The sequence below is a fragment of the Neodiprion lecontei genome, chromosome 5 (genome assembly GCF_021901455.1).
Source record: "Neodiprion lecontei isolate iyNeoLeco1 chromosome 5, iyNeoLeco1.1, whole genome shotgun sequence".
In the NCBI taxonomy this organism is placed as follows: Eukaryota; Metazoa; Arthropoda; class Insecta; order Hymenoptera; family Diprionidae; genus Neodiprion; species Neodiprion lecontei.
In genome coordinates, this window is record NC_060264.1 from 2,152,285 (window position 1) to 2,174,648 (window position 22,364).

The 22,364-nt window shown below is 38.9% G+C and overlaps 6 protein-coding genes across 14 annotated transcripts; 2 read left to right on the top strand and 4 right to left on the bottom strand.

The window, feature by feature from the left end:
* Nucleotides 1-86: 86 nt before the first annotated feature.
* LOC107228029 (putative inorganic phosphate cotransporter) lies at nucleotides 87-6,570 on the bottom strand. 2 transcript variants are annotated; one of them, XM_015669370.2, is made up of 8 exons: nucleotides 6,349-6,570; nucleotides 4,227-4,360; nucleotides 3,084-3,384; nucleotides 1,878-2,116; nucleotides 1,616-1,765; nucleotides 843-1,220; nucleotides 576-708; nucleotides 87-429 (listed from the first exon to the last, which is right to left on the bottom strand). In XM_015669370.2, exons 1-8 carry the CDS (start codon nucleotides 6,428-6,430, stop codon nucleotides 374-376), a joined length of 1,473 nt encoding a protein of 490 aa, XP_015524856.1. In that variant the 5' UTR covers nucleotides 6,431-6,570; the 3' UTR covers nucleotides 87-373. The 2 variants fall into 2 exon arrangements, with proteins under 2 accessions (XP_015524856.1, XP_046596033.1); XM_046740077.1 differs by lacking the exon at nucleotides 6,349-6,570 and adding an exon at nucleotides 3,546-3,681 and having other exon boundaries at nucleotides 4,227-4,363.
* A 299-nt stretch (nucleotides 6,571-6,869) lies between these two features.
* Nucleotides 6,870-10,512, bottom strand: LOC107228012 (protein suppressor of hairy wing). 3 transcript variants are annotated; one of them, XM_046740086.1, is made up of 6 exons: nucleotides 10,379-10,512; nucleotides 8,770-8,962; nucleotides 8,513-8,652; nucleotides 8,099-8,261; nucleotides 7,721-7,975; nucleotides 6,870-7,655 (listed from the first exon to the last, which is right to left on the bottom strand). In XM_046740086.1, exons 2-6 carry the CDS (start codon nucleotides 8,917-8,919, stop codon nucleotides 7,479-7,481), a joined length of 885 nt encoding a protein of 294 aa, XP_046596042.1. In that variant the 5' UTR covers nucleotides 8,920-8,962; nucleotides 10,379-10,512; the 3' UTR covers nucleotides 6,870-7,478. The 3 variants fall into 3 exon arrangements, with proteins under 3 accessions (XP_046596042.1, XP_015524837.1, XP_046596041.1); XM_015669351.2 differs by lacking the exon at nucleotides 10,379-10,512 and adding an exon at nucleotides 9,404-10,338; XM_046740085.1 differs by lacking the exon at nucleotides 10,379-10,512 and adding an exon at nucleotides 9,146-9,289.
* LOC107228043 (protein deltex) lies at nucleotides 10,379-14,294 on the bottom strand. Of its 3 annotated transcripts, none has more exons than XM_046740074.1 (7): nucleotides 13,653-14,108; nucleotides 12,967-13,174; nucleotides 12,591-12,860; nucleotides 12,154-12,442; nucleotides 11,758-12,079; nucleotides 11,316-11,675; nucleotides 10,379-10,616 (listed from the first exon to the last, which is right to left on the bottom strand). In XM_046740074.1, the coding sequence occupies exons 1-6, from the start codon at nucleotides 13,802-13,804 to the stop codon at nucleotides 11,321-11,323; spliced, it is 1,596 nt and encodes a 531-aa protein (XP_046596030.1). In that variant the 5' UTR covers nucleotides 13,805-14,108; the 3' UTR covers nucleotides 10,379-10,616; nucleotides 11,316-11,320. The 3 variants fall into 3 exon arrangements, with proteins under 3 accessions (XP_046596030.1, XP_046596029.1, XP_015524874.1); XM_046740073.1 differs by lacking the exon at nucleotides 10,379-10,616 and adding an exon at nucleotides 14,169-14,294 and having other exon boundaries at nucleotides 10,694-11,675; nucleotides 13,653-14,063; XM_015669388.2 differs by lacking the exon at nucleotides 10,379-10,616 and having other exon boundaries at nucleotides 10,694-11,675; nucleotides 12,967-13,159.
* Nucleotides 14,295-14,300: 6 nt separating this feature from the next.
* LOC107228046 (ubiquitin carboxyl-terminal hydrolase 30) lies at nucleotides 14,301-18,104 on the top strand. 3 transcript variants are annotated; one of them, XM_015669391.2, is made up of 6 exons: nucleotides 14,301-15,214; nucleotides 15,399-15,557; nucleotides 15,629-15,795; nucleotides 15,912-16,340; nucleotides 16,426-16,764; nucleotides 16,858-18,104. In XM_015669391.2, the coding sequence occupies exons 1-6, from the start codon at nucleotides 15,115-15,117 to the stop codon at nucleotides 17,110-17,112; spliced, it is 1,449 nt and encodes a 482-aa protein (XP_015524877.1). In that variant the 5' UTR covers nucleotides 14,301-15,114; the 3' UTR covers nucleotides 17,113-18,104. The 3 variants fall into 3 exon arrangements, with proteins under 3 accessions (XP_015524877.1, XP_046596034.1, XP_046596035.1); XM_046740078.1 differs by having other exon boundaries at nucleotides 15,198-15,299; XM_046740079.1 differs by lacking the exon at nucleotides 14,301-15,214 and having other exon boundaries at nucleotides 15,422-15,557; nucleotides 15,631-15,795.
* A 142-nt stretch (nucleotides 18,105-18,246) lies between these two features.
* On the top strand, nucleotides 18,247-19,918 carry LOC107228009 (N-glycosylase/DNA lyase). The gene is made up of 3 exons (XM_015669347.2): nucleotides 18,247-18,673; nucleotides 18,812-19,123; nucleotides 19,195-19,918. Exons 1-3 carry the CDS (start codon nucleotides 18,546-18,548, stop codon nucleotides 19,811-19,813), a joined length of 1,059 nt encoding a protein of 352 aa, XP_015524833.1. The 5' UTR covers nucleotides 18,247-18,545; the 3' UTR covers nucleotides 19,814-19,918.
* Nucleotides 19,892-22,095, bottom strand: LOC107228019 (SPRY domain-containing SOCS box protein 3). Of its 2 annotated transcripts, XM_015669359.2 has the most exons (6): nucleotides 21,959-22,095; nucleotides 21,682-21,884; nucleotides 21,167-21,357; nucleotides 20,855-21,083; nucleotides 20,556-20,783; nucleotides 19,892-20,477 (listed from the first exon to the last, which is right to left on the bottom strand). In XM_015669359.2, the coding sequence occupies exons 2-6, from the start codon at nucleotides 21,788-21,790 to the stop codon at nucleotides 20,275-20,277; spliced, it is 960 nt and encodes a 319-aa protein (XP_015524845.1). In that variant the 5' UTR covers nucleotides 21,791-21,884; nucleotides 21,959-22,095; the 3' UTR covers nucleotides 19,892-20,274. The 2 variants fall into 2 exon arrangements, with proteins under 2 accessions (XP_015524845.1, XP_015524846.1); XM_015669360.2 differs by lacking the exon at nucleotides 21,959-22,095 and having other exon boundaries at nucleotides 21,682-21,900.
* Nucleotides 22,096-22,364: the final 269 nt, after the last annotated feature.

Here is a 22,364-nt window from a genome sequence, read left to right on the forward strand (position 1 = left end):
CCTCTACATTGAAAACTGATCATATACTGATTCACATTCACAGTGTCTTGGTTTATTAAAATTACATAAAAAAAATACAAATTTGCTTTATGTTTTTTTATACTTTGGCTTTATTGTGTAAGGCATACTAAATACTTGACTAATGCTGACTTGTAGCGGTGCAGGTTCTTCCATTTTGTATATTATACAAGTTGCCCCACGCGTTTTCGTTCCTCTCACACGGAAATCAGAATTGCATTTTAGTCGAGCTTCGTAAGTATTTTACTTGAGTGGTGCTCATACTTGATGAATAAATGTACGCAATAATACTGTCAGGTAGTATTACCGAAAATTGTAGAGAAGACCGCCTCAGCTAATTCCGCGTCCCATATTGTTACTTATTTTCAGACTTGCCGTCGGTCTTTTTGCTGCTCTGATTTCTTCCGTTCTCTGTAGAATTCAAGATGTAAAATGAACATTAGATAACATGCACATAGTATTTAGGATTTTCCGGACTAAGAACCCCAACACACGTATAAATACGTACACCTATATTAGGTACTTATTTATGATAAAAAAAAAATAACGATACCGACCACTATCCGGTTTCACCTCGGTATCATTCCACGGCTGGACTTCAGCTTTTCCAAACAAAACAAACACTAAGTTACAAAGGATATAGATTCCTGCCGAGATGAAGAAGACAGTTCTCCACTGAGTGAGGTCCGTCTGTATGACAAAAATATATTTACAATCGGGGAGTATAAGAAGCAAGTTTGCATGTGTTGTTCTAAAAATGACTTAGGGAAATTCTCTGATAGAACAATAATTATAGCTTAAAAAACACGAATCTTTTTACTTACGAGATCGGTAACGATTAGACCGCAAATTAGAGGGGCGACAATGGACATAATGTTCGCTATACAATTAGTGATGGCCATCAAAGTCCCCGCAAAGTTTGGACTCAAGTCAATGTGGTTGATTTGGTAACCGCAGAGTGAGCCGGCGTTTAATCCGACCGCAAAAACGAGAATGACAACCGCGATCACGGTATGTTCGGCGGTCGCGTAGCCGAGACCCATCAAAGCGACCGCTGGACCCCAGTGCCCAATGCTGTTCGAGACCTTCCTTGAAACAGCTCGTGAAACCCAGCCGCGCCGTATCACGTAATCAGAAAACCAGCTGAACGGAAAACTGAGCAGCCACATAGCCAAGTAAGGTAACGCGGAGATGAAACCGTTCTGAAAATAACAAGAATTGATTTCAAAGGCCCGATTAGCCGACTCGGTCTGGAGTATCATCGGTAGTAATATAAGGAAAGTTCTGCGTATAGCTCCCGATACCGACATTTAACTGTTTCATAGCTCAGGCGCAAACCCTTTTTTTCTGATAATCGATACAATGGTAACGTAGAGCGCAAGGCGAAAGATGTTTTTTCGATGATCGATGAAGTCGACCAGAATAGGGATTACTCTTACCCCAAAAAAAGAGTTTGTGTCTGAGCTGTGAAGCAGCTAAAAATGTTGGTGAGATGTCGGTATGGGGATCTGTACACAAATTTCTCTTTATATCACTACTTTCGTCGTTTCAGCCTTACCTATTGATCAAACGTTATACAGCGTTTCCTAATTATTACCTTTGAGATGTCGAATCCCAAAATATGATTCATGTAGCTAGGCATTTCCGTGAGCAATGTCCAATAGCCCCAGTTTTGACCGCAGTGAACGATGATCAAAGACCAAACAGGAACTGAGGTGATTATCTTTATCCACGGTGTGGAATGTTGCTGCCGAATGTATAAACAATGAATTAATAATTTTCATTTCCTTGCATGTTCACAGAGTAGCGCAAACCGAATTGATGCAGCAATTAGCAGTAATTTAATGAATTCCATTTACCGTTTGTACATCGACCTGCCCGAGGCTTGTCTCGATGTAGTCTTTCTCCGCGGGTTTGATGCTCCGGTGACGAGCCGGACTGTCTGAGCCCCAGATAAAGAAGACGACAGACCAGACGATGGTGATCGCACCTACGAGGTAGAAGATGCTCGGCCATCCGGCCGACGATGCGGCAAGAAGTCCAGAAACCGGAAGTCCGATTACTGTTCCAAACTGCGCTCCCGCGTACGCGTAAGTTCCTGAAAATAAAAATTTTTAACGACACGATCATAACGATAACACCAAGATTAATGATATAATTGCAATATACCAACGCAGAATGACAAAAACATATATACTTGTTATACTTTACTTGACGTTCGACCCCCCAGTTTCTTCATTTTTTTTTCTTCTAGCTTTATCCTATTTCGAAGTGTGAAAAACATTTGAGTAGAATTTAAAAGAGAACCTGATAATTGATATCGTTTCAGGTTTTTTTTAATGAAGAAAAAATATACGAAAATCTACGTTACTCTCGAATGGCATGACATGGTGTGTAGACGAGTGTCTACAGGTGAGTTAGGTTCAGTTAACACGACATAAGTTAATTGTTTGAGATTACGCAATTCCAAAACAACAAAAAATTATGTAACCGTGTCTGCGATACGAAATGTACGCAAATCGCACGCGCAACCTATATAACGTAAAGATTTTATGTACGCTGATTTCTTAATACATTCTACAGCTATAACATGCCGCGTTAATCTCTTGTTTACGTACATACTCTTATAGCTGTATCGCATTTAGTTATTTTATCAGGTTTCTTTTTTCTTCAGTTTTTTTTTGTCTTTATCCTTAAAAATATTCAAATATACGTATGAAGAAGACAGAAGATGCTCACATTACACACCAGATAACACGTGATATTATCGTTGTTTATACTGCCCAGTTTGTTACCTTTTTTTCCACTTTCGTTGAATCTTATAATGACTTATACAAATTATGAAAATAAATTAAAGAGAATAAGAATTTTGCATATATACGAGACGCACACGGGGAAAAGACTTGGGCTACTGTAAAAATTTACATGGGTTCAAACCTAAAATTGAACACCGAAAGTGTCCATTCAGCATTGCACGTTGTCAAGTTCCTACTTTGAGTGACCAATTTTACACCTGAATTTGTGGGTGGTAATTTTGAAAATCTTTTAAAATCTTCGCAGTTTACCCAATCGTGCACGTTCGTTAGGCGGAACCCATTTTCCAAGAAGAGTGTGGACGGAGGGAAGAACGCAGCCCTGGGAAAGTCCCATGACGATTCTGCAGGCGCATACGGCACCCCAGTCTCCGACACGGGCGGCAACCGGTATCAAAATGTTGACAACCCCGCAAACGAACATGCATAATGACCAAAGTTTTGCGGCACTCCACAGGTGAGCGATTTGGCCTGCAGGTATCTGAGTTATGACGTAGCCCCAAAAGAAGGAGCTCAGTATATACGATTGCGTCGACGAGTCCCAGCCAAAATCCTGCGGGAGATGAGAGAAAAATTAATTTATCAGTATGTTTGTGAAATGAGGATATTAAATTGTACATTTTGTACATCTCACATTGTGCCTAACGATAATTGTGCTTAAACAATGTCGATTAACTGCTATGTAGATTTAAATTCAGTGAATATCAAATGTACCAATCGTCGAGAAGCGTGGGAATATCGATGAGGATGCTTGCGCATGCACACACCTGCGGCATTGCAATCAGCTTCTTGATTGGACGATTTCAAAACTGTATGATTGAAAAATCACCAGACCGTTATAACAAGGAATCTAAAATTCAAATTAGAAATGATTATAATTCGATCCGATGAAAATCGTTTTAAATGAGGAAGAAAAAAAAGTGTTCAATTTCAGGACATAATTTCGCGACCCAATTTACCTAGCCTCGACACTTTAAAAAGTTGATCACCTTAGCCTAGTGCGCTTGTGTGTATGTATGTATGTATTCATACGTACCTATCGCATTTGCAAATCTCCGTCGTACGATAGCAGATTAATAAAGAAAGAGCGCGAGCACTTTGCAAAGATGATTCTTTTTTCTTGTCTGATTCAGTTCTTACAACTCGAGTGTAATAATACACTATAATATGCATAATATTATCGAAAAAAAATGAGCGGGGTATAATTATAGAATATATTATCTGTACGATAATCACGAGACAGAGAATTCAACCGGTTTCATATTTATACTCAGATTTAAAAAAAACTCGAATCGATGGTAGGTATGAATATAAACCTATAATGTAATGAATGTAATTAAATGTAGTTCAAAGTAGTTAAACTAGATTTAAGTCATTACAATTACAAGTAATTACCTCGATGTCTGGATTTGATGTTGAGGAATCGGACATCGCCACAATAGCCACAGACATGTTGACTCGAAGCATGTAGGCAATGGTCATACCACAAAACATCAACAGTATCTCAAGATGCCTTACGCCAAATCCCCCTGCAGGGTCAGAGACGATTCGAATGAAAAAATATAGGAGTAACGACATTCAAAGGGAAAAATATTCGACGACAAATAAATAAATTGTACATATGTTACAAGAAAATTCTATCATCTAGTGAAGGAAAAAATATTCTTAAAGTACGTATCAGCTTGATCGAATGGAATGAAATGATCGTAAATAAAAAAAAATTCAAAAATCAGATCACTTATTAGATCACTTTGGTACATGTACATGTGTACAAGGAATTAAAAAACATTGACGTTTTAATCACCGATCGACGATGATTAAGACGCTATCATTGTACAGAGATCTCATATTTCACGGAGGATTTATCGTTGAATTTGAGTTCCAGCTTCTATTTAATAAATATAAGTAATTATCGAGATCCAAACTCGCACATTTTTTACGGACGTAATCTCACTCGGTGTATAACACCAATACGGATCGACGCAACTGAATGTTGTCGATAAGCAAATAATATATCGTACATACATCAGACTTCGAGATTGTGTAATAAACTAATAGGCTATATGGTAATCATTCAAAACTCGCTCATTCGCGATAGGATTACATATATTGTTTACAGACCCAGAGATATATAATTCATGCATTCATCACGTACCGTGCGTCTAACATACAACGTTGAATATCCATTTTCCTGAATTGCATTGATGGTATCAATTCCTCATCCAGACGGATGTATTTTTCGCAGAGGTAGCAAGTTTGCTTCCACGAATCTTCGTCGTTACCGTAACGTAACAATCAATTCCAATATAACTCATGCGGTACGAACAATAATTGTTGTAATTATTATAACAAGCCAAACTAAATAGAAGAAAAATATTGTATCGCATTTCGTTCCAGTAAACCACACGACCTTGAAACGTTTGTCGAACGTCATTCAGGTTCATTGCTTTTGTTTTGTACCATATTAATTTTTTTTTTCTATCCGTTCTGATCGCTATGAAGCCGTTCATAGTCAGCTATCAATGATATTATATCAACGATAGAACGCCTTTTACAAGCCGCAAAATAATCTAATAGTCGTCGAGTATATTAGATTACTAAATTAATATACCGTATATGACAAAAACATCAATCGCGGCGGAGATATGATCGTGCTGATAGAAAATCTGTGACACAGGTATGAAGTATACAAAGGCAGTTTAAATAAGCTTGTTATTCACCTGATTCTCATTTTTACAAAATACGGCTGACGTATGGTATGTATGTGCATATGTTTTCAGCCTTAATTCTCATCTCGATAGCTATAACACAGTACAAGACAAGAATGAGAAAAGACCTCCACCTCATATCTACGTCGGATATTAAACACATTGAAGTTAGTAACGTTATCGTGACGATTCGCGCTGATGAAAAACCGTTATTTCGCGTTCTTTGAATTGTCTGAAATCAGCAAGCCGTGATAAAACAAAACACACTCGTATTTCGAGATCTTAGTTCCTTCAAAATAGTGATTTTTTCACCAATGTTTCGTTACGATAACATTACCAACTTCAATCTCGTAGATATTAAAATACTTGATGAAATAGTTTTGACTGTAAATTTGGCAAAACATCTCCATGTGTTCCCACTACACGCATATGAATTTGTCCAAGGCACAGGTGGTGAGGTGTGTGCCAATATCTGGAATTGACAATGAGCTTGATCTCAACTATCCACATGGTTCGAACCTATGTTCCATATTCGAAATATCGATGTAAACACTCTCTCCGCGCATATAGATACATAGTTCTTAATCTGTAATCGTTCTTTTTTTCGTGATGACAAGTCGCAATTCACACAGACTTTCACGGGACGCGTAGGTGATTATAGGCTCGCCTTCAAAACCGGATTACATGGCATGATAATTAATGAAATGGTAAGAGTAACTGGTTGATTGCTGTCTAGTTGCTCGATCTCTCATCGCATAATTATTAATTGGCGTATGTCGCACGTTATGGAAATATGGGAGATCTCGTACCTGGGGCCTTCGCCTCAGGGGCGTCCGCAGGAGCGTCCGCGACCGGCAAAGTGCCAACACTATCCCGAGGAGCTGCAGTCATTTCGCGTCGAACTGGCCGCAAGAATTATCAAACCCAACTTCTTATACCGGATCGACATGCAGCATGTCTCTCAACCCCCCCTCAGAACCAGCAAACTCTTGTCAAGACTTTGAATACTCCGTCCTAGCCTCCCCCCCTCCTTTTCCCGCCTCACGAAGATTGAGTATTCCATAAATATCTCTGCGATTCTTATTAGGTGAAAGATTGACCTTTCTCATCCATCCAGTTTCCTATTGAACTCGCCGCAATATATTTCACTGCAAATAGTTCGCGCATGCTCGATTTTTTTTTTACACTTTGCTTTTAAGCAACATATGGAAATATACAAGACAAATTGGCGTGAAACGAATGATAGCGAATCCCAAGGAATAACTCGCGCAGTAAAATGTACGCGTGAGCGATTAACTGTGGAATGCAAATATTGTATACAGTGTTCATGGCGAAAAAACCGATCTGTGACCTTGGAATTTCGTCTGCCATTTGGCTTGAGGCAGTTTTATACATTTTTTTTTTTTTCATGCTGTACCTTGTTATACAAAACTAGCCAAGCATACCTTCAATATCGGCAAAGAATTCTCGCCTATGTAATACGTATATTGAGGGTAAAATTTCGAATACCCTGTAGATACAACTTTGTATATTTATGTGTTACAGATGTATCACGCAAAACGATATGCTCAGCACATTCAGAGTTTGGTATTTTTTAATTCTCATCCGTTGTATTGAACTTGTTTCTCGGAATAAGATAAAGAAAGAGATAATGAAAAATCGACTAATAGCTTAGCCAGTAATTTTCCGTACATTAACTATTCAACATGACCATGTAGTGATGAATTGTCATCAAAACTACTCTGAATGCACAATCAAAGAAAACTAATTACAGCATATTTAGGTGAAGAAGGAAGCTGATTATTATCATTATTTCTGTTATCTCGGGCGTATTAAGTACTTTTCTCGGCCTCTATAATTTATCTCAAACGATAATTATTTAGTAATAATAATGTGGGTAACAAGGCTGCGTCGTTCAGGCTGCACAACTCTGACTCCGTTAACTGGACTTTATTCGTTGGTCCAGCGGTAAATCACTTTTGGAGTCACTAGTGTCGCTCGAATCACTCAAGTCTTCATCTCCAATTTGCTGCTGTTGTGGGCCTTCATCGTCTTCTTCAGAGGAGGTGAAATCACCATAGACTCTTTTACTCGAGACCCGCTGTACCTTTTTTTTCTGAAACAGATCATTCAATTATAATATGTGTCAGATATTTTCCAATTTCGATGTAATGTACGCACCTCTGGCCAACGTTTAGCAGGTCTCTTTGGAGACATATGTTTTGTGAGATATTTATCAGCGATAGGTTCAACCCTACTAATATCAAAGTCTTGATCGACCTTTGTCACAGTTTGCAGTCTTTGTTGCTCCGACGTAACATATCGATCTTCAGGCTGATGAAAAATGTTGTGTGCGTCATATGCTCTCTTGCTGCAAAATATAGCCGCACAGGTAGTACATTTTATCAGGTGGTCAGGAACTGTCTCTCTCTCCTTCTGTGGTAATGATAAAAAATGGTCATAAAATCGTACCAGTTTTCGAATCACGCTATCGTTTCGGTCAGGTGTAAACAAAACCGAAATTCGGCAGCAGAAAACACGATTGATCGCAACACTTACCTGTGTGTGTGCGTTTTCCAAGTGCTGTTGAAGATTGAACTTTATAACATATTCTGCTCCACATAAATGGCAATAATATGCACTCAACGCGTCATTCATGGAGTTTACTTTGATTTTGTTACTCGGTGGTGGCGTCAGTATTGGTTGAAAGAGATGAACCATTCTGGAAATTGAAAATTTTTGGCAAATCTTCAACATGATAACGAATGTTCCATTTTCGTTTACATCCGACCAACACATGTGCATGACGTTTAATTATATTGAAAAGTGTTACTGCCGTATAAAGTCTTAGATCAATCGAACCTGCTCAATTAAATTAATGTGGATAAATAAAGATCGATGGCATACGTAACAAGTTATAGTTGAACCTTTTTTTTTAATCTTATACTGATTATGAGATTAGAATATTAGTACCTCTTGTGAATTGATCGGTAATGATAGTCCAGAGCTTTTCCATTGTAAAATAAAACGTCACATTGTTTGCAACACTTGTGATGATTTGTATTTGTACTGCTCTCAGGGTCATGAGTAGCTTGGTGATTATCTCGATGAGTCTGGAAAAAAATAATTATTAAAAAAATATGATCAAAAAATAAGAAAAGAGAATCATTCGTAGAAGTGTGGAATGTGAGAAACCAAAGATCTCAAAAACAAGTAAAAACAAACCTGACCTTTAATGGAAACTGCATACCGCAGTAAGGACAGTAAAACTTCGTCGGTGAATTTGGATGCACCTTAAACCTGTGCCTTATAGTGGCAGGTATTGTATCAAATGATTGTCCACAAATATCACATCGTGTTTCAGCATTAGTTTTCTGCATACACGGCCGTCCCCGTGCGTCAATCTCCTTGTTGGCATGTTTTCTGTTCATAATGACAAAAAGATAATAATTGTAATAGGAAAGGATGTTTATAATTTTAAAACAGTAAAGAACCATAATTCCATAATCACAATTTACCCATACACTCTGAATTTTACATGTCAAAATCTTGAAACATATTAAATAATATTGAATTATTTCAGTGATCAATTTATTTGATTCGTACATTGTTTGCGTCGTTGTTTGTGTTTCGACCATCAAGCTACTTTATTCCGTGATTAATCTGTCACATAACGGCGGACTGACAGTACGGGAGTAAGCAAAAAACATAACCAACAAAGTGTAACTTTTGACGTGAAGAATGGGCGATTTATTAAATAACAGAAAAAATTGGAAAAAAAATAAAATAAAATAAAATAATAGAAGAGTAAACGAACGGAACAAATCGCGAAGAGTGAGGTACATAAAGGTATATTATGATTACCTGAAGTGTTCCTGAAGAGCTTCTTTGGAATCTAATTTCGAATCGCACAGAACGCAATTATGGTGCTCCTTAACTTTACTCATTTATGCTAGCAATAACGGATGAAAAGCTTTTGCGTATCAATTAACAACGAATATAGTTTAAGTCTGTTACAGTTATTGTTGTTGTTGTTGTTGTTGTTGTTGTTAAGATACACTCTCCCCACACACGAGTGATTCTTTACTTGTGTGTCGCAACAATTTCGCGCCTAGCGGAAACCGCTGTCACACGGAGACGGCTCGGTTTTGCCTCGCGACTCGATATTATTTTCTGACAATTTTAGGTGCAGAGTCACATTGATCACAATGATTCACACCAACTAAAAACCAATCACGTTTCAATGCTTTAATCTGAGAGACATTCAGAGAAATTTCCGAATATTATCATATTAGAATTTCATCGTTTACAGGGTTCGTTTAAATCAGAAAAATCAATCCTCGGCCATCTTGAGCATATCTGGAGTCCCCCTGATCACAATGTGATAGAGTTGGCCTTACTTCACACCGTTGGGCGATCATTTTAAATGATGTTATGGAGACATAATCAATTGTCAACATTCTGCCATTTCTTTTTTTTTTCTCACTCCCTGACTTTTGTAATAATTAACTCACTGGTAATTTATATACGCATGACTTGCAAACGAACATCGCCACGTATGTTTGCCGAGTTGCCGCAGTTCTCGGCGCCAAGAAATTTGAATTATACCACGGATTACCAAAAAGTGTCCAAGTCGTTTCGATATCCTTCACGAGTTTGGGCCGATTAAAATATGTATTTTTTAAATTTCAACTCAGAATTCAAGCTCATAATAATACTCCCGATAATGCGTATCTGTGTTGGCATATATCATCTGGCTATACTGATACCAAAAAACGCTACTGGAGTATACCATAAAGAATTGAGTATCCCAAATCATTAGATATAGCATGAATGTACTTGTTTTTGTATCTGCTTTGAATTCTGCGGGATTTGCACTATTCGGAGAATTCTCAGACTTTCCAAAGCTTTGGGTCCCTTCTCTGATTGTGATTAAGTAGACCCTGGCCGTCTATCTGCCAACCTGACTGAAGTATCTGTCAGTATGTTGAAATTTGTGCAATATCTGCTAGTGTCCAAACACGGCACTCGCAAGGTACATACAGGAAGAACGAAAAAGGTTGGTTATTGGTTGAATCTGAAATTAGTTAAATTACAATCTGATGAGAAAGTGTAATTTGTATATTTTATACTAATTGTTATATTTATTTAATATATTTCTATCATAAATATATCTATATATCTATTTTCATTAATACCATTTTGATGGAGTATAAATCTACGTATATGTATATAGTATATAATATTTTTCTGGAAGCACGGATCACCATTCTCCTCATAGTATTTTGTTCCATTTAAAATTTAACGCAAGGTAAATTAACATTTCGAGATTATAGCAGACTAAAAACAACCGCACGAATATAATGCTGCAGATCCATTTAACTACACAAAATTTGAGAAATATATTTCAAAAAACTTGAAAAAAAATGTGCGGAATACACACACACACACATGCTAACGCACACGCACACACGCACACGCTCTCACGCTTATATGTAAGTATAATATAAAGCTATTAATATTGAATTGCAAATTAAAGCTATTACGCCAACGATAATTATTGTATAATACGTAAGGCATTGTTGAGACCATCTTGCATGTCCCAAATAGTATTAATATTCGCCAGAATTTATTCACCACGAAAAAAAATTGATTTCTTGTTTGGCAGACTGTTTCCTCTTGTTCAGTCAGTCTTTTCTCGTCAGTTTAACTGCACAGCTGCTCAGCCCAACCCTGATCTAAAGAATATTTTCGCAAAGCGAAAACGTCGAAATACCTGAGTCAATGAAGCTCTTGGTAGAAACCAGTCACTGATTGGCCATCGGAAACTCCTTGTGCCGCGAGTTCCGCGAGCGTTCGTTCCAAGTATGAAGCATCGGGATACCCATGTCCCAAGGTCGACGGACCTAACTCAGTTTTATGATGAATTTCGTTCCAGGTAACGACATCTTCTCGGCCCGTAGTCACTGACCGTCCAACGGTGAAGATCAACCTTCTCTCGAAAGCGATTTGCAGTAGTCTTAGGACTTTTCTGCCTGTGTCGTTGTCGGGGAGATAACAAACTCGAGGAAAGCCAACTGCGTAGTATGTTTGGCCAGGATTTGGGTGCTCAGGACCCTGAATTCCTGATGGAATGCTAGAAACCAACAAGAAACGCGTAAAATCGAGAAAACCGAATGAAATCAAGTCAGTTTTGCGAGAATGTTACGCCTACTTACTCGTAAGTTATTTGAATTGTGTTCGTGTTCGGGAATCCAGGAAGAGACCGCGGTATTCTGGTCCAATTCATTGTCCCTGGAGGTTGGTTTCCTCTCTTTTCTCCATATATCAATCGGCACACTGGACACTGTATGTACATTGGTTGCTGTTGTGAACTAATCATTGCGTTTAGACACGCTAGGTGTAACCTGTGTCTGCAGCGAGTCAACTCGACTGTCAGAGGCTCAGGAGAGCCCAAACAAACAGGACACGAATCAGCACCGGCACTTTCAACCACCCTTACATACTGAGATATGACATCAGGAGCTTCGACTACAACGCCTGAAACGAATGATTGGCCTTAATGTTGGATGTACTCTCTTTCTTGCAATATGTTGAGTAAGCTTCTTGCTCACCAATAACTGAATCCTTGAAGGCATCGTCACTCCCTACACTGCTGTCTAATAAATCAACATAATTTTCGTGACTGAGATAGGTGGATACTGTATCAACGCTAGGACGCCGACCACTTTTGGTGCTGCTTGAATCAATGTCTAGTAAATTGGAATCCCGTGTCTTGCGTTTTTGAACTGGTTCTGTAGTGCTTTCTACTGGCACGTTTTCCGCATGCTTATTACCGAAAATATTCAAGTTATTCAATATCACACGAGCGATGTTTGTTGGTCCTGTATCGCCATGTTTTCCCTAAAAAAATGTTATGCTTGAAATCATTATAGGTTCTGATCAAGTTTTGACTCTAGTATTGATGTAAGCTTTCAAAGGTTCTTCTCAAACCCATTTTATGAGATGATTCAACTACTTTACTAATCAATCATCGAGCACTTTGCATTACCTTCTTGCTACTCTTCTTTCCAGTCCCATTGGGTAATTTCTTATGTGTTGGTTTAGCATGTGGATTTTTGACAGTTCCATTTAGTCCTCTTCTTCCAGTAGTCGGTGGCAATTCCTCAAGCGCAACTTTCACTAAAGGATACGGTGCCTGCTGTATACGTCTGATCGGGCGTACATAACCTGTGCAACATCTAACTTGAGTAAGGTTGCAAAAATTTATTATGTAAGGAAAGCCGAGGTATGTTTTGGAAACGTCAATTGTTTTGTCACCCTGGAAAAATCAAAAGGTAATAAATTAATTAAGAGAAATATTGCTCTTATACGATTTATAAATATTCGAACCAGAAAAGTTACATCTTAGAATTTTTTAAACGCACCCGTGCCCATGCTTCCTCTATGAGGCACTGGACCTCCATGTCGTAAGTGTGCCAATCGTCAGTGTCACCGACCCATTCCCACTTGGCACCTTTTCCTGCCGGTGATCCAGGCAAGTAAAATTTTCTCCTAACGTTATGAGTTTCCGTGCCATCGTCACTGCACTGCGTCTTTGTCCTCAGATTGATGTAGTATCTGATACAGACGAAACTGTCGTTTTTTTTCATAACAGATGGAAAAATACACCGAAAACTAATCAAGTCCTAGCAAGAAGACCTTGCAATACCCAATAAGCAATACTGAGAAGAATACAAGTGTGTACGCAGAAATATGTGGCTATTTTTCAGGGAACGAAATTCTCAAGCTTGCTATTATTAAATCCCAAGCATCGTGGAACCAATCGAGCTGAAATATTTAGACTATTCAATAATTTATATCATCTTCTCTTGGTAACTCAACGAAGGAAGAATTCAACTTTCCAATTTTCAATAGAGAATCGTTCCAAGTAGCATCTAATGGTGGGGTAAGATCGGGTCAGTTTTAATCTTTTACGGTAAATACGATTTTAGATAAAATATGAATATCAGGGTACGATTAAAATACAAAGCAAGCTGCATGGTAAAAAAAAATGACAGAGCTCATAGAAATGATCCATTGCCATTTTAGTGTAAATTTTATTTTCTCATACCTGTCGAGGCTCGGATCTGCGTCGTTCAAGAATACCCTGGTAAGTTTTTTGCAATGGGCTCTCTCCAGGTGCTGGGAAACCGCCGGACTGTACGGCCTCCATCTAGCTTGTCGATTTTCCCATTCCCACACGACGACTGCGTGCCCACTCATCTTCCTCGATCCTTCAGGTTCGAGTGAAGTGGGTGAAGATGAGAATGGTGTAAATAGAACGGTCAACGGTCAAGGCCGCTCTCACAGGACGCTGAGCGCCGCGAAAGATGAACTGGGACGAACGTGGCGATCAACTCGGTTCGACGTGACCGTGGGAACATTTTTCGAATTCATACAGCTCCGCCCGCACACCGTAGAGAGTATCGGTGTTGTCTGTCCTCCTCCCCTCCGCCCCTCTCCACGATCCTTTTGTATACGTCTGCGTAACGAGAACGTAAATATTGGAGTTTCAGTTTACTCCGTATTAGCCGACGGGTTATTCGCTAAGTAACGGCGATCCGTTTTCTCGCTCTGTTTCATTTACCCTTCGATGACTGAACAATCGACTTGAAATCACCGGAGTCGGCACAGAATTAAAAGAGAAAAGGATGGACGCTGCTTCCTCCAAGCGCACTTGTCACTTCCCAGCCTTCCCAGCATCCGACTCCCCTAGCCAGGCTTAACGCCGAGGAGAGAATTTACTACAATTTTATAGTTCTCACTGTTTTTCACTTGAGAATTGCAATGCACGTTATACGATGATAAACGTTTCCGTGCACATTTGTCATTGTCAACTATTCCCTTTATCGAATTAGTTGATTACGGTTAACAATCTGATGAATTAAATTCCTGCATTATACGTTACGATTGTATGCATAGTGTTATGCACACATAGGTACACAACGCACATGTATACATTAAACATGGCATAAATGACACCTGTCGACCCTTTTTTCTTTACATTTATCTCGTAAGATTCGAAAGTCAGAATGCAGAGCTCACGTCGTTTTTTTTCTACGAATTCGAGATGATCAAGTGTAACGGCTCTGCGTAATTCATAAATTTACAAAACATGGATAGGGTTCATTGCTCTACATTTTTTTTCCAACGAGCCAAGTATGCGTTTCCGATTCCTGAATTTCTATTCGAAGGGTTGGCAAGGCTGTCATTGCCCATTTGTATTGAGCATTGACCACTTCACCGTTCGTCGGAGACGGCTCTGCACAATTCGGGTCGGACCCGTACTGTGGATTAAAAATACAAGAAAAAATTTTGTAAACAGAGAAGTGGCAAAGTAGCCGTCTCAAATCGTGTCTTAGGCAAATGAACTATGCGGTGAAATGATCGGGCGATGAAGACTTGCTGTAATAATGAAATAACGCAGCTCATTCTCACACGATATATCACAAATAGGTTATAACCGTTTCTGCTGGATATCTAACAATATTTAATATTGTTTCTACACTTCAACTTATAAACTTCTACGCAAAATGGATGTTGAGAAAATTGCTATGGTCGCCGGTGTCGGGTTTGCCCTTGTTATCGGCGCTTTTGTACTTTGGGGACCTTCGCCTAGGCCTAGGCGAAGAGGTAATAGCATACAAGTAGCGATCGACGATTGTCTCCTTTCCTTCACAAGTCTTTCAATTGATGAAGTCATTTTTAATATTATACAGTAATGAACCGTTGCCCGTTTTATCCTAATTACTCAAAAAACTAGCTTGTTTACCTATAATCATTCCTCTTGGAATTTATGTCATTGTCGTTATTCTAGGCCAAATTATTGGACTCACCAATCTAGGATACACTTGTTTCATGAACGCGCTTCTCCAGTCTCTAGCAGCGTGTCCAATGTTTGTCGGCTGGCTTCGGACGCAGCTTGTCAACAATGAAAATGGCCAATTTGCCCGGAGCCTTCTCTCCATTCTAGATAGTAAGCTTGCTCTCGTTTTGAGTACTGCATAAACAATTGTAACAAATATGTAAATGATTTTTATTGTTAAGAGGTAAATGGCTTCTGCGACGAAATGATATATGGAGACGTAACACCAATTGAAATAATAACGTCCCTTGGACCACTATGGATCTTCACACCTGGACACCAAGATGCTCACGAGCTATTCCACGTTGTACTCGGTGCTCTGCAGGCTGAAATGCAGCCACTTAACAGAGTGCGTACAAAGCAAAGAATTTTTTTTTCCTTTTCAGCATAAGGAATGCAAATATGACTTTGGCTCTTGAAAGACTGAAAGTGCCAGTTTAACTAACAGCTGGATATTAATTGCAGAAAGGTTGTCTGTCGGACGCCTTGCCTAAAACTGACATTCCTGTGACGTCCGATATTAGGGGATCCGGCGATCCATTTGGGATGCGGACAAGTGTGTCTTGCAACGATATTACAAGGAAAGATGAGGCTCGAGAATCAGATGTACACAATACCTGTCTTCCCGATCAAATGACAGCCTCCACCAAGTCGATTCCAAAAGCATTCGGTAGTTCCATTGACGGCGCAAAGCCAGGAATGATTATTGCCCGGTCTTCTGAGGTGATATCCAGAGATGGTGAAGGAGAAAACTCGAAAGCAGCTTTCCCTTTTCGAGCATGGAATTCTCTCTGCACAATTCCTGGCCCTAGCATTCCTGCCATGTCAAACGTGACGCATCCCTTCTCAGGACTTCTTACTAGCCAATTACAGTGCACAAATTGCAACTGGAAGGTGAGGCGTGGATGTTTTTTGTTGATTATGATCAATCTGACGTAGTTATCCATTAGTAATTGCAAATTCCTTAACATTTTTTCAGTCTTCCGTCCATTATGACAAATTTGAAAGCGTTTCCTTACCATTACCGCCAGCCAGTAACACTCTGACTTGGCGGCGTCACACACTGGCTGAGTTGTTGTCACGTTTTGTGACCAGCGAAGTGATCCATGATGTACAATGTGATGGATGTGGCTTGCGATGTCCGGCTGTCAAGACTCTGACGCTGGGAAAATTACCAAAATGCTTGTGTCTTCATATTCCCAGAACAACTTGGGGTCCATCAGGGGCGCCTGTAAAAAGAGACGATCCTATAATATTTCCAGAAATATTAATACTCGATCCTTTTACGTTTACTGAAGCTAAGAAGAGGAATTCTCAGGTACAATTGAGAATCTCGGCTGCAATTTATGTAATATTCAATATATTTCTTGGTGTTTCCTTTGAGTTAAATATATTGCAATTTTATGTACAGGGCAAACCGCAAGCGATGATCGGTATGCTGGACCAAAATTCAGGCATTGGCAGGAACAGGAACAGGTACAAATTGCAGTCTGTGGTAGAGCATCGCGGTCCTGTAGACGCCGGGCACTTTGTATCTTATCGACGAGGAAACAGGCCCGGCCAATGGATGTACACGTCGGATGTAACGGTAGAATGTACGACACTGACAGATGTATTGTGTGCCAGTCCGTACTTGCTTTTCTACGAACGAATTAACGGATCTTAAACGTAACCAGAGGTTGAGGTGGATAACATATCACGTTCGAACGTGAGACATTATTGCCAAGTATTGAAATCAATCATACCGACAATGTCACCAAAGAATGCAAGCATAGCTGACATTGTTCAACATAGTTTGCGATGCAATCAATTTATTTGATAAGAGTATTGTTCGTATTTGACAACGATTATCCTAATATCGAGAGATTTGATACTTTTTTAGTTTTATCACGTGATTGTTATTTTCAGTCTAGGATTCGAGTAGTCAGTTTTACCATTTATCGGAATTGTAGACGGGTATACATGTAAACGGAAACGTATGTTTTTATAAGACTCAATCGGCGTGATAGCCAAGAGTTACTATTATATGGAATAAGACTGTGCCCACGGGGTTGTGAACTGATACGAGCGTAGAGTTTTGTATTTCTTACTCCAGAAGAGTTTAAAACGAATAATTTTTTCTTATTCATGTATACATTTACGTAACTTGTACAATATGATATTTGCAAAGCACGGATCTAATTTATATCTAGTTACTATTTTACATATATTCGAGTCTATTATTTATTAACTACTAGGGCTTTGACCATGCGCTATTAGCTATATCACAGTGAACGAGTCACTTTACCATGCAACATCCATTCTCCGAATCCCTTATAGATCCCTGTATTGTGACCGAAAAACCCCTTTAAGGTATCAAAAACTTATATATCTTAAATATTGTGTTTAGAATAGTATATACCATGTAACTTTCAACTGACGTATTGTGCATTGTCGATAAAGATTCCTTTAAGGTTTTGTAGATGCGTTATCTTAAAATGTGCCAAAAGGTTACTGCCAGTCCCAATAATTTAGAGCATAAATATAAACAATAGACAGCGCCCAACATCTATATTATAGGATTCGAGTTGTTAAGTAAACGATTGTAATTTATACACACGTATATAAACTATAATGAACTTGAAGCAAGGAAGCGGTTAATTAAAGATTTGATGGTTATTTTACTTTGTAATGATTTTGGATTTTCAAATTAATGTATTGACTTGAAATATTTAGTTTTAGATAAATGAATCGAATCGTAGTGCATGTGTATAAACTGTTGTTTAACTGGTAAAGATATATCATATTTAATTCTTACATTAGCATCGTTAATTTATTTTTGGGGCCTTCATGTTTTACAAAAATAGTTGATACGTTTGCATAGGTTATTATAGATAATATGAAATTAATTATAATATAGAAATATGCAATTAAAACTTTTTTACGTTAAAAATACCCGCTTTGTATTTCACTATTCTAACATCGATTGCTTGTCAAACAACTCAGGGCTTCCAGAGACGTGGGTTACCGACTGAGTTAACCGCGGCGGGTAGTTTTGTACCCGTCCAAAATAGGAAAAACGGTGAGGCGTTGAAACCGTGATGTCTTTATACAACCGTGATGATAAACAAGCTTGGAAAAATGAGTAGAGTAATAAACACGGTACCGGGATCAACGATGCACAACATATCCTTCTCCGAAAGTGAGTTAGGACTTGGTCTAACACTTACCGGCGGTCAGAGTTTTAGGTTAGTTGAAGTTCAAAAAGTTTCAACGTCAATTGACTAATTCTAACCAGATAACAAGGCTTGGACAATGTTAATAGTTCTCCTTAATTTTAAGCCTGATTTGAGTCCGCATTCTATTTGTCAGTTTCTTATTCAAAGGTGGGTCGAGGTTGACGGTGCTCAAACTTTCCGCGGTATATTTGCTGGACGAGTTTGGACCTTGAAGCAGAACAAAACTCATCTCCAGTATCGTGTACACGGCCCCTTGGAAAGTGACCCAAAAAACAGACAAATCCTATCACGATATTTGCGCAAAGAGATATCTTTGAAGCACAACGTAAGAAAATGGTCAGCGGTTGATCCGCACTTCAAAAAGGCCTGGGAAACAGTGAAAGGTGTGCGGATACTGAATCAAGATATTGTGGAGAATTTATTTGCCTTCATTTGCAGCTCAAATAATAACATCATAAGGTAATCCTTGTAAATCTCACTCAATCAGGTTTTAATAACAAATTGGACTAAATCAATTTATTGTTTTACAGAATATCCGGCATGGTTGACAAACTCTGCAGATTCTTTGGCAAGAAATTATGCTGCATTGATGACAAGCAGTATTATGATTTTCCGACGATAGAATCGTTGGCAGAGAAAAACGTGGAAATGATCCTAAAGGAAGCTGGGTTTGGCTATCGTGCTGGCTATATAGCCAATACCGCTAAGAGGCTAATAGAATTGGGTGGCGAAACGTGGTTGAAACAGTTGCATAAAGACACTGATCAATCTTACCCTATTGCGAGGGAAAAGTTGATTACACTTCCAGGAATTGGTCCTAAAGTGGCTGATTGTATATGCCTCATGTCACTAGGTTATCTGGAAGCAATTCCAGTAGACACGCATATTTTTCAAGTAGCTCGAGCATGCTATATGCCGCAGTTAGAAACTCAAAAGACTGTTACTCCAAAAATACACAACGAAGTCAGCACATTCTTGCGCAATCTTTGGGGCCCGCTTGCCGGTTGGGCCCAGGCTGTTGTATTCTGCGCAAAATTAAATAATAACGATTTAGCTCTAAGTAAAAAGAAACGTGGCTCAAGCAACAAGGCTGTAAATGGGAAGATGGTTAAAAAATTGAAGAAGAGTGTAGTTAGGTCAAAAGAATAGGTGAATGAAATCACGAGCAATTTAGCACATCAAAGTTTATCATTTAATGTGTAATGTTTGTAAAAAAAAAGAATGAAATGTTGAAGGAGTATTTTAATTTTTTAATAAAAGTTGAAAATTTTATGAATGTAGGTTTTGTCCTTTACACCTTATTGAGATACAATTTTCAGAATAACTACTAAATATATACATATATATATATATATATACATATACATACATTTTTTTATATACATATTTACTTGAAAGTATTAAAATCAAAACACCGGAAATATAAATAAAGACATGAATATACATCAACTTTACAACATGAAATAAGTTTAATGCAAAAACTTTTGTTTACATATCGTCGAAATTAGAATAAGTATAACAGCCTGGCTCACCTGATTTAAAAGATGAGAAAACCTGCTGTGCGATACTATCGCACGTTCACGCTACAACCTATCATTAGCGCAATGGTCTCAGTCGCAGCATATCGTACATAGAGGTAGAGCAAATAGAACAGAAGTCGTATTCCCACACATTTCACATTCACGTCTCGCAGTGCCAGGCATACTGCCATCGTCTTGGGTCAAGCTTCGTCTACTCTTCTTAAAACCTACTACCGCAACATCGAATTCATCCAAAATATTAAAATCTTCCGATAATTCATCTTCGTCCTTGTCTGAAATAAAGTAAGCTTTATATTCTTGGAGTAAGGCCTGATGTGGTCAAATATTAGAAAATTTATTACGAATCTTACTGTAACTGCTTTGCAGTATATTAGCGAAAATGCTAGTCGTGAGATGGCGGAGACCAGGAAAACCCTCTAGTAGCATAGTTCGGAGCGAGGGTTTCAGGGCAGCTAAGCACTCAAGTTGTAATGTCACTGGGATTGAGCTGCTGTGCGTTATGCGTATTTTGCTTTGTGCAGCTGTGGAACTGATCATTGGATATAATTCTAAGCCTCTAAGTCCAGTGAAAGCGATTCCTGGCACAGGAAAACATGCTCTGTAGATTCGGAACTAAAAGATTACTCATTCAAAGCATTATATTATTTACCAAGTGGTTTTCTATTCAAATAAAACTCCAATGTTCCTCTCCATGTATCCAGATGAACTCCGACAAGACTACCTTGTGCAAAGGGCAGGCTGTACTTCTGCTTCTGTCCCCGATGCTGAATATCTCCTTTGTACGAAAAACCCCAAGACTCCGAGTCCAGACCAAGTAATGAAGTAAAAGTGAGACCAGAACTTTCTAAGTTTACTTTGCTTGTGCCGACGCCTATCATCTATGGAAGCAAAGGAAGCAATAAGTCTTGTTAAGTCTGTACCATAAACGGAGCGATTCTTTGAGAACAGATTTAACGCTCACAATGTCAGTTCCGTAAACTTGGGTAATCATTTTGACCTCCCAATAATGATGTCTTCCACTGGCCATTAATTTGTTACCTCGAACAGCCGAGGTTCCCATGCTGTAGCCGGGGTTGAAATTCACCTCTAGGTTCATTTTTGAAAGGCGCAAAGTCTTGCTGGCATATTTCTCGTCCCACTGCCATTCTATCTCTAGGAAGAAAAAATAAGCAAGATAGTTGCTTAACCCTTTCGGTACGGACACATTCTACGTCGCGCCGTCCCTACTGACTGAGCAGTCGCGGCAAGCGTACAGTCATCGCTCGTACAGAGCGAGCGTCAGGCGTTGGGTGACTATAGTCACCGCTCAGACAGAGCGAGCGTCGGGCGTTTGGTCACTATAGACACCGCTCGGGCCGAAAGGGTTAAATTACATTTTACGCCGACGAAAAAACTCACTGTAAATTTTTGAATTTAATATTTGAAATAAATGTAGTCAGATCGTTCTGAAAATATGAATCACAAGCGAATAAATACCATTTTGCTCGCCACATAGACAGTCCTCTTTGCAATCACAGTATCGTTCCCCCGGCGTCACAAGTAAAGCATCCAAATCGTCACGCATTTTGCAGTCAATAAAGTACATTCAGAAACTATGAGGGTGAAAACCCGATGAAGAAGATGTATGCAAACTTATTCGCAATCAGCTGTGCAGCGTTGGCCGGTCCGCCTAACCTAATCTAAAAATATCCTAACCTTAATTGCGTTACAGTATCGCCAGATAAAACTATCCGAATACGAGCTTAATACCTACTCTTTTCGATGCGAAGACGCTGGGGTATCACTTGTTTATCCTCCTTGTAGTTTGGGCAGCGAGAAACTAGCGTGTGACTTAAACCAACAGGCCATTACGGTTTTTGCGTGGTAAAACTTGACTTGTGGCATTCGGCAAGGTCGTTGATTCCACGCATCTGTCAGTGACGAATATACGCGTAGGGGATTTTTACGAGCGATACGAACCGGTACGAAAGTGAAATAAATAAATACGGTGTTTACGCGACTTCTTGTTTGTTATTTCTCGACAGTTTTTAACCACGATAGATAAAATGGAATTTAATGATAATCAATGACTCATCGACCATGTCCATTTTATAGTTTCCGTAAAGATAGGTCAGTTTTTTTTACATCGGTCAGATCAGGTGGGGTTCGTAGCTGTCATT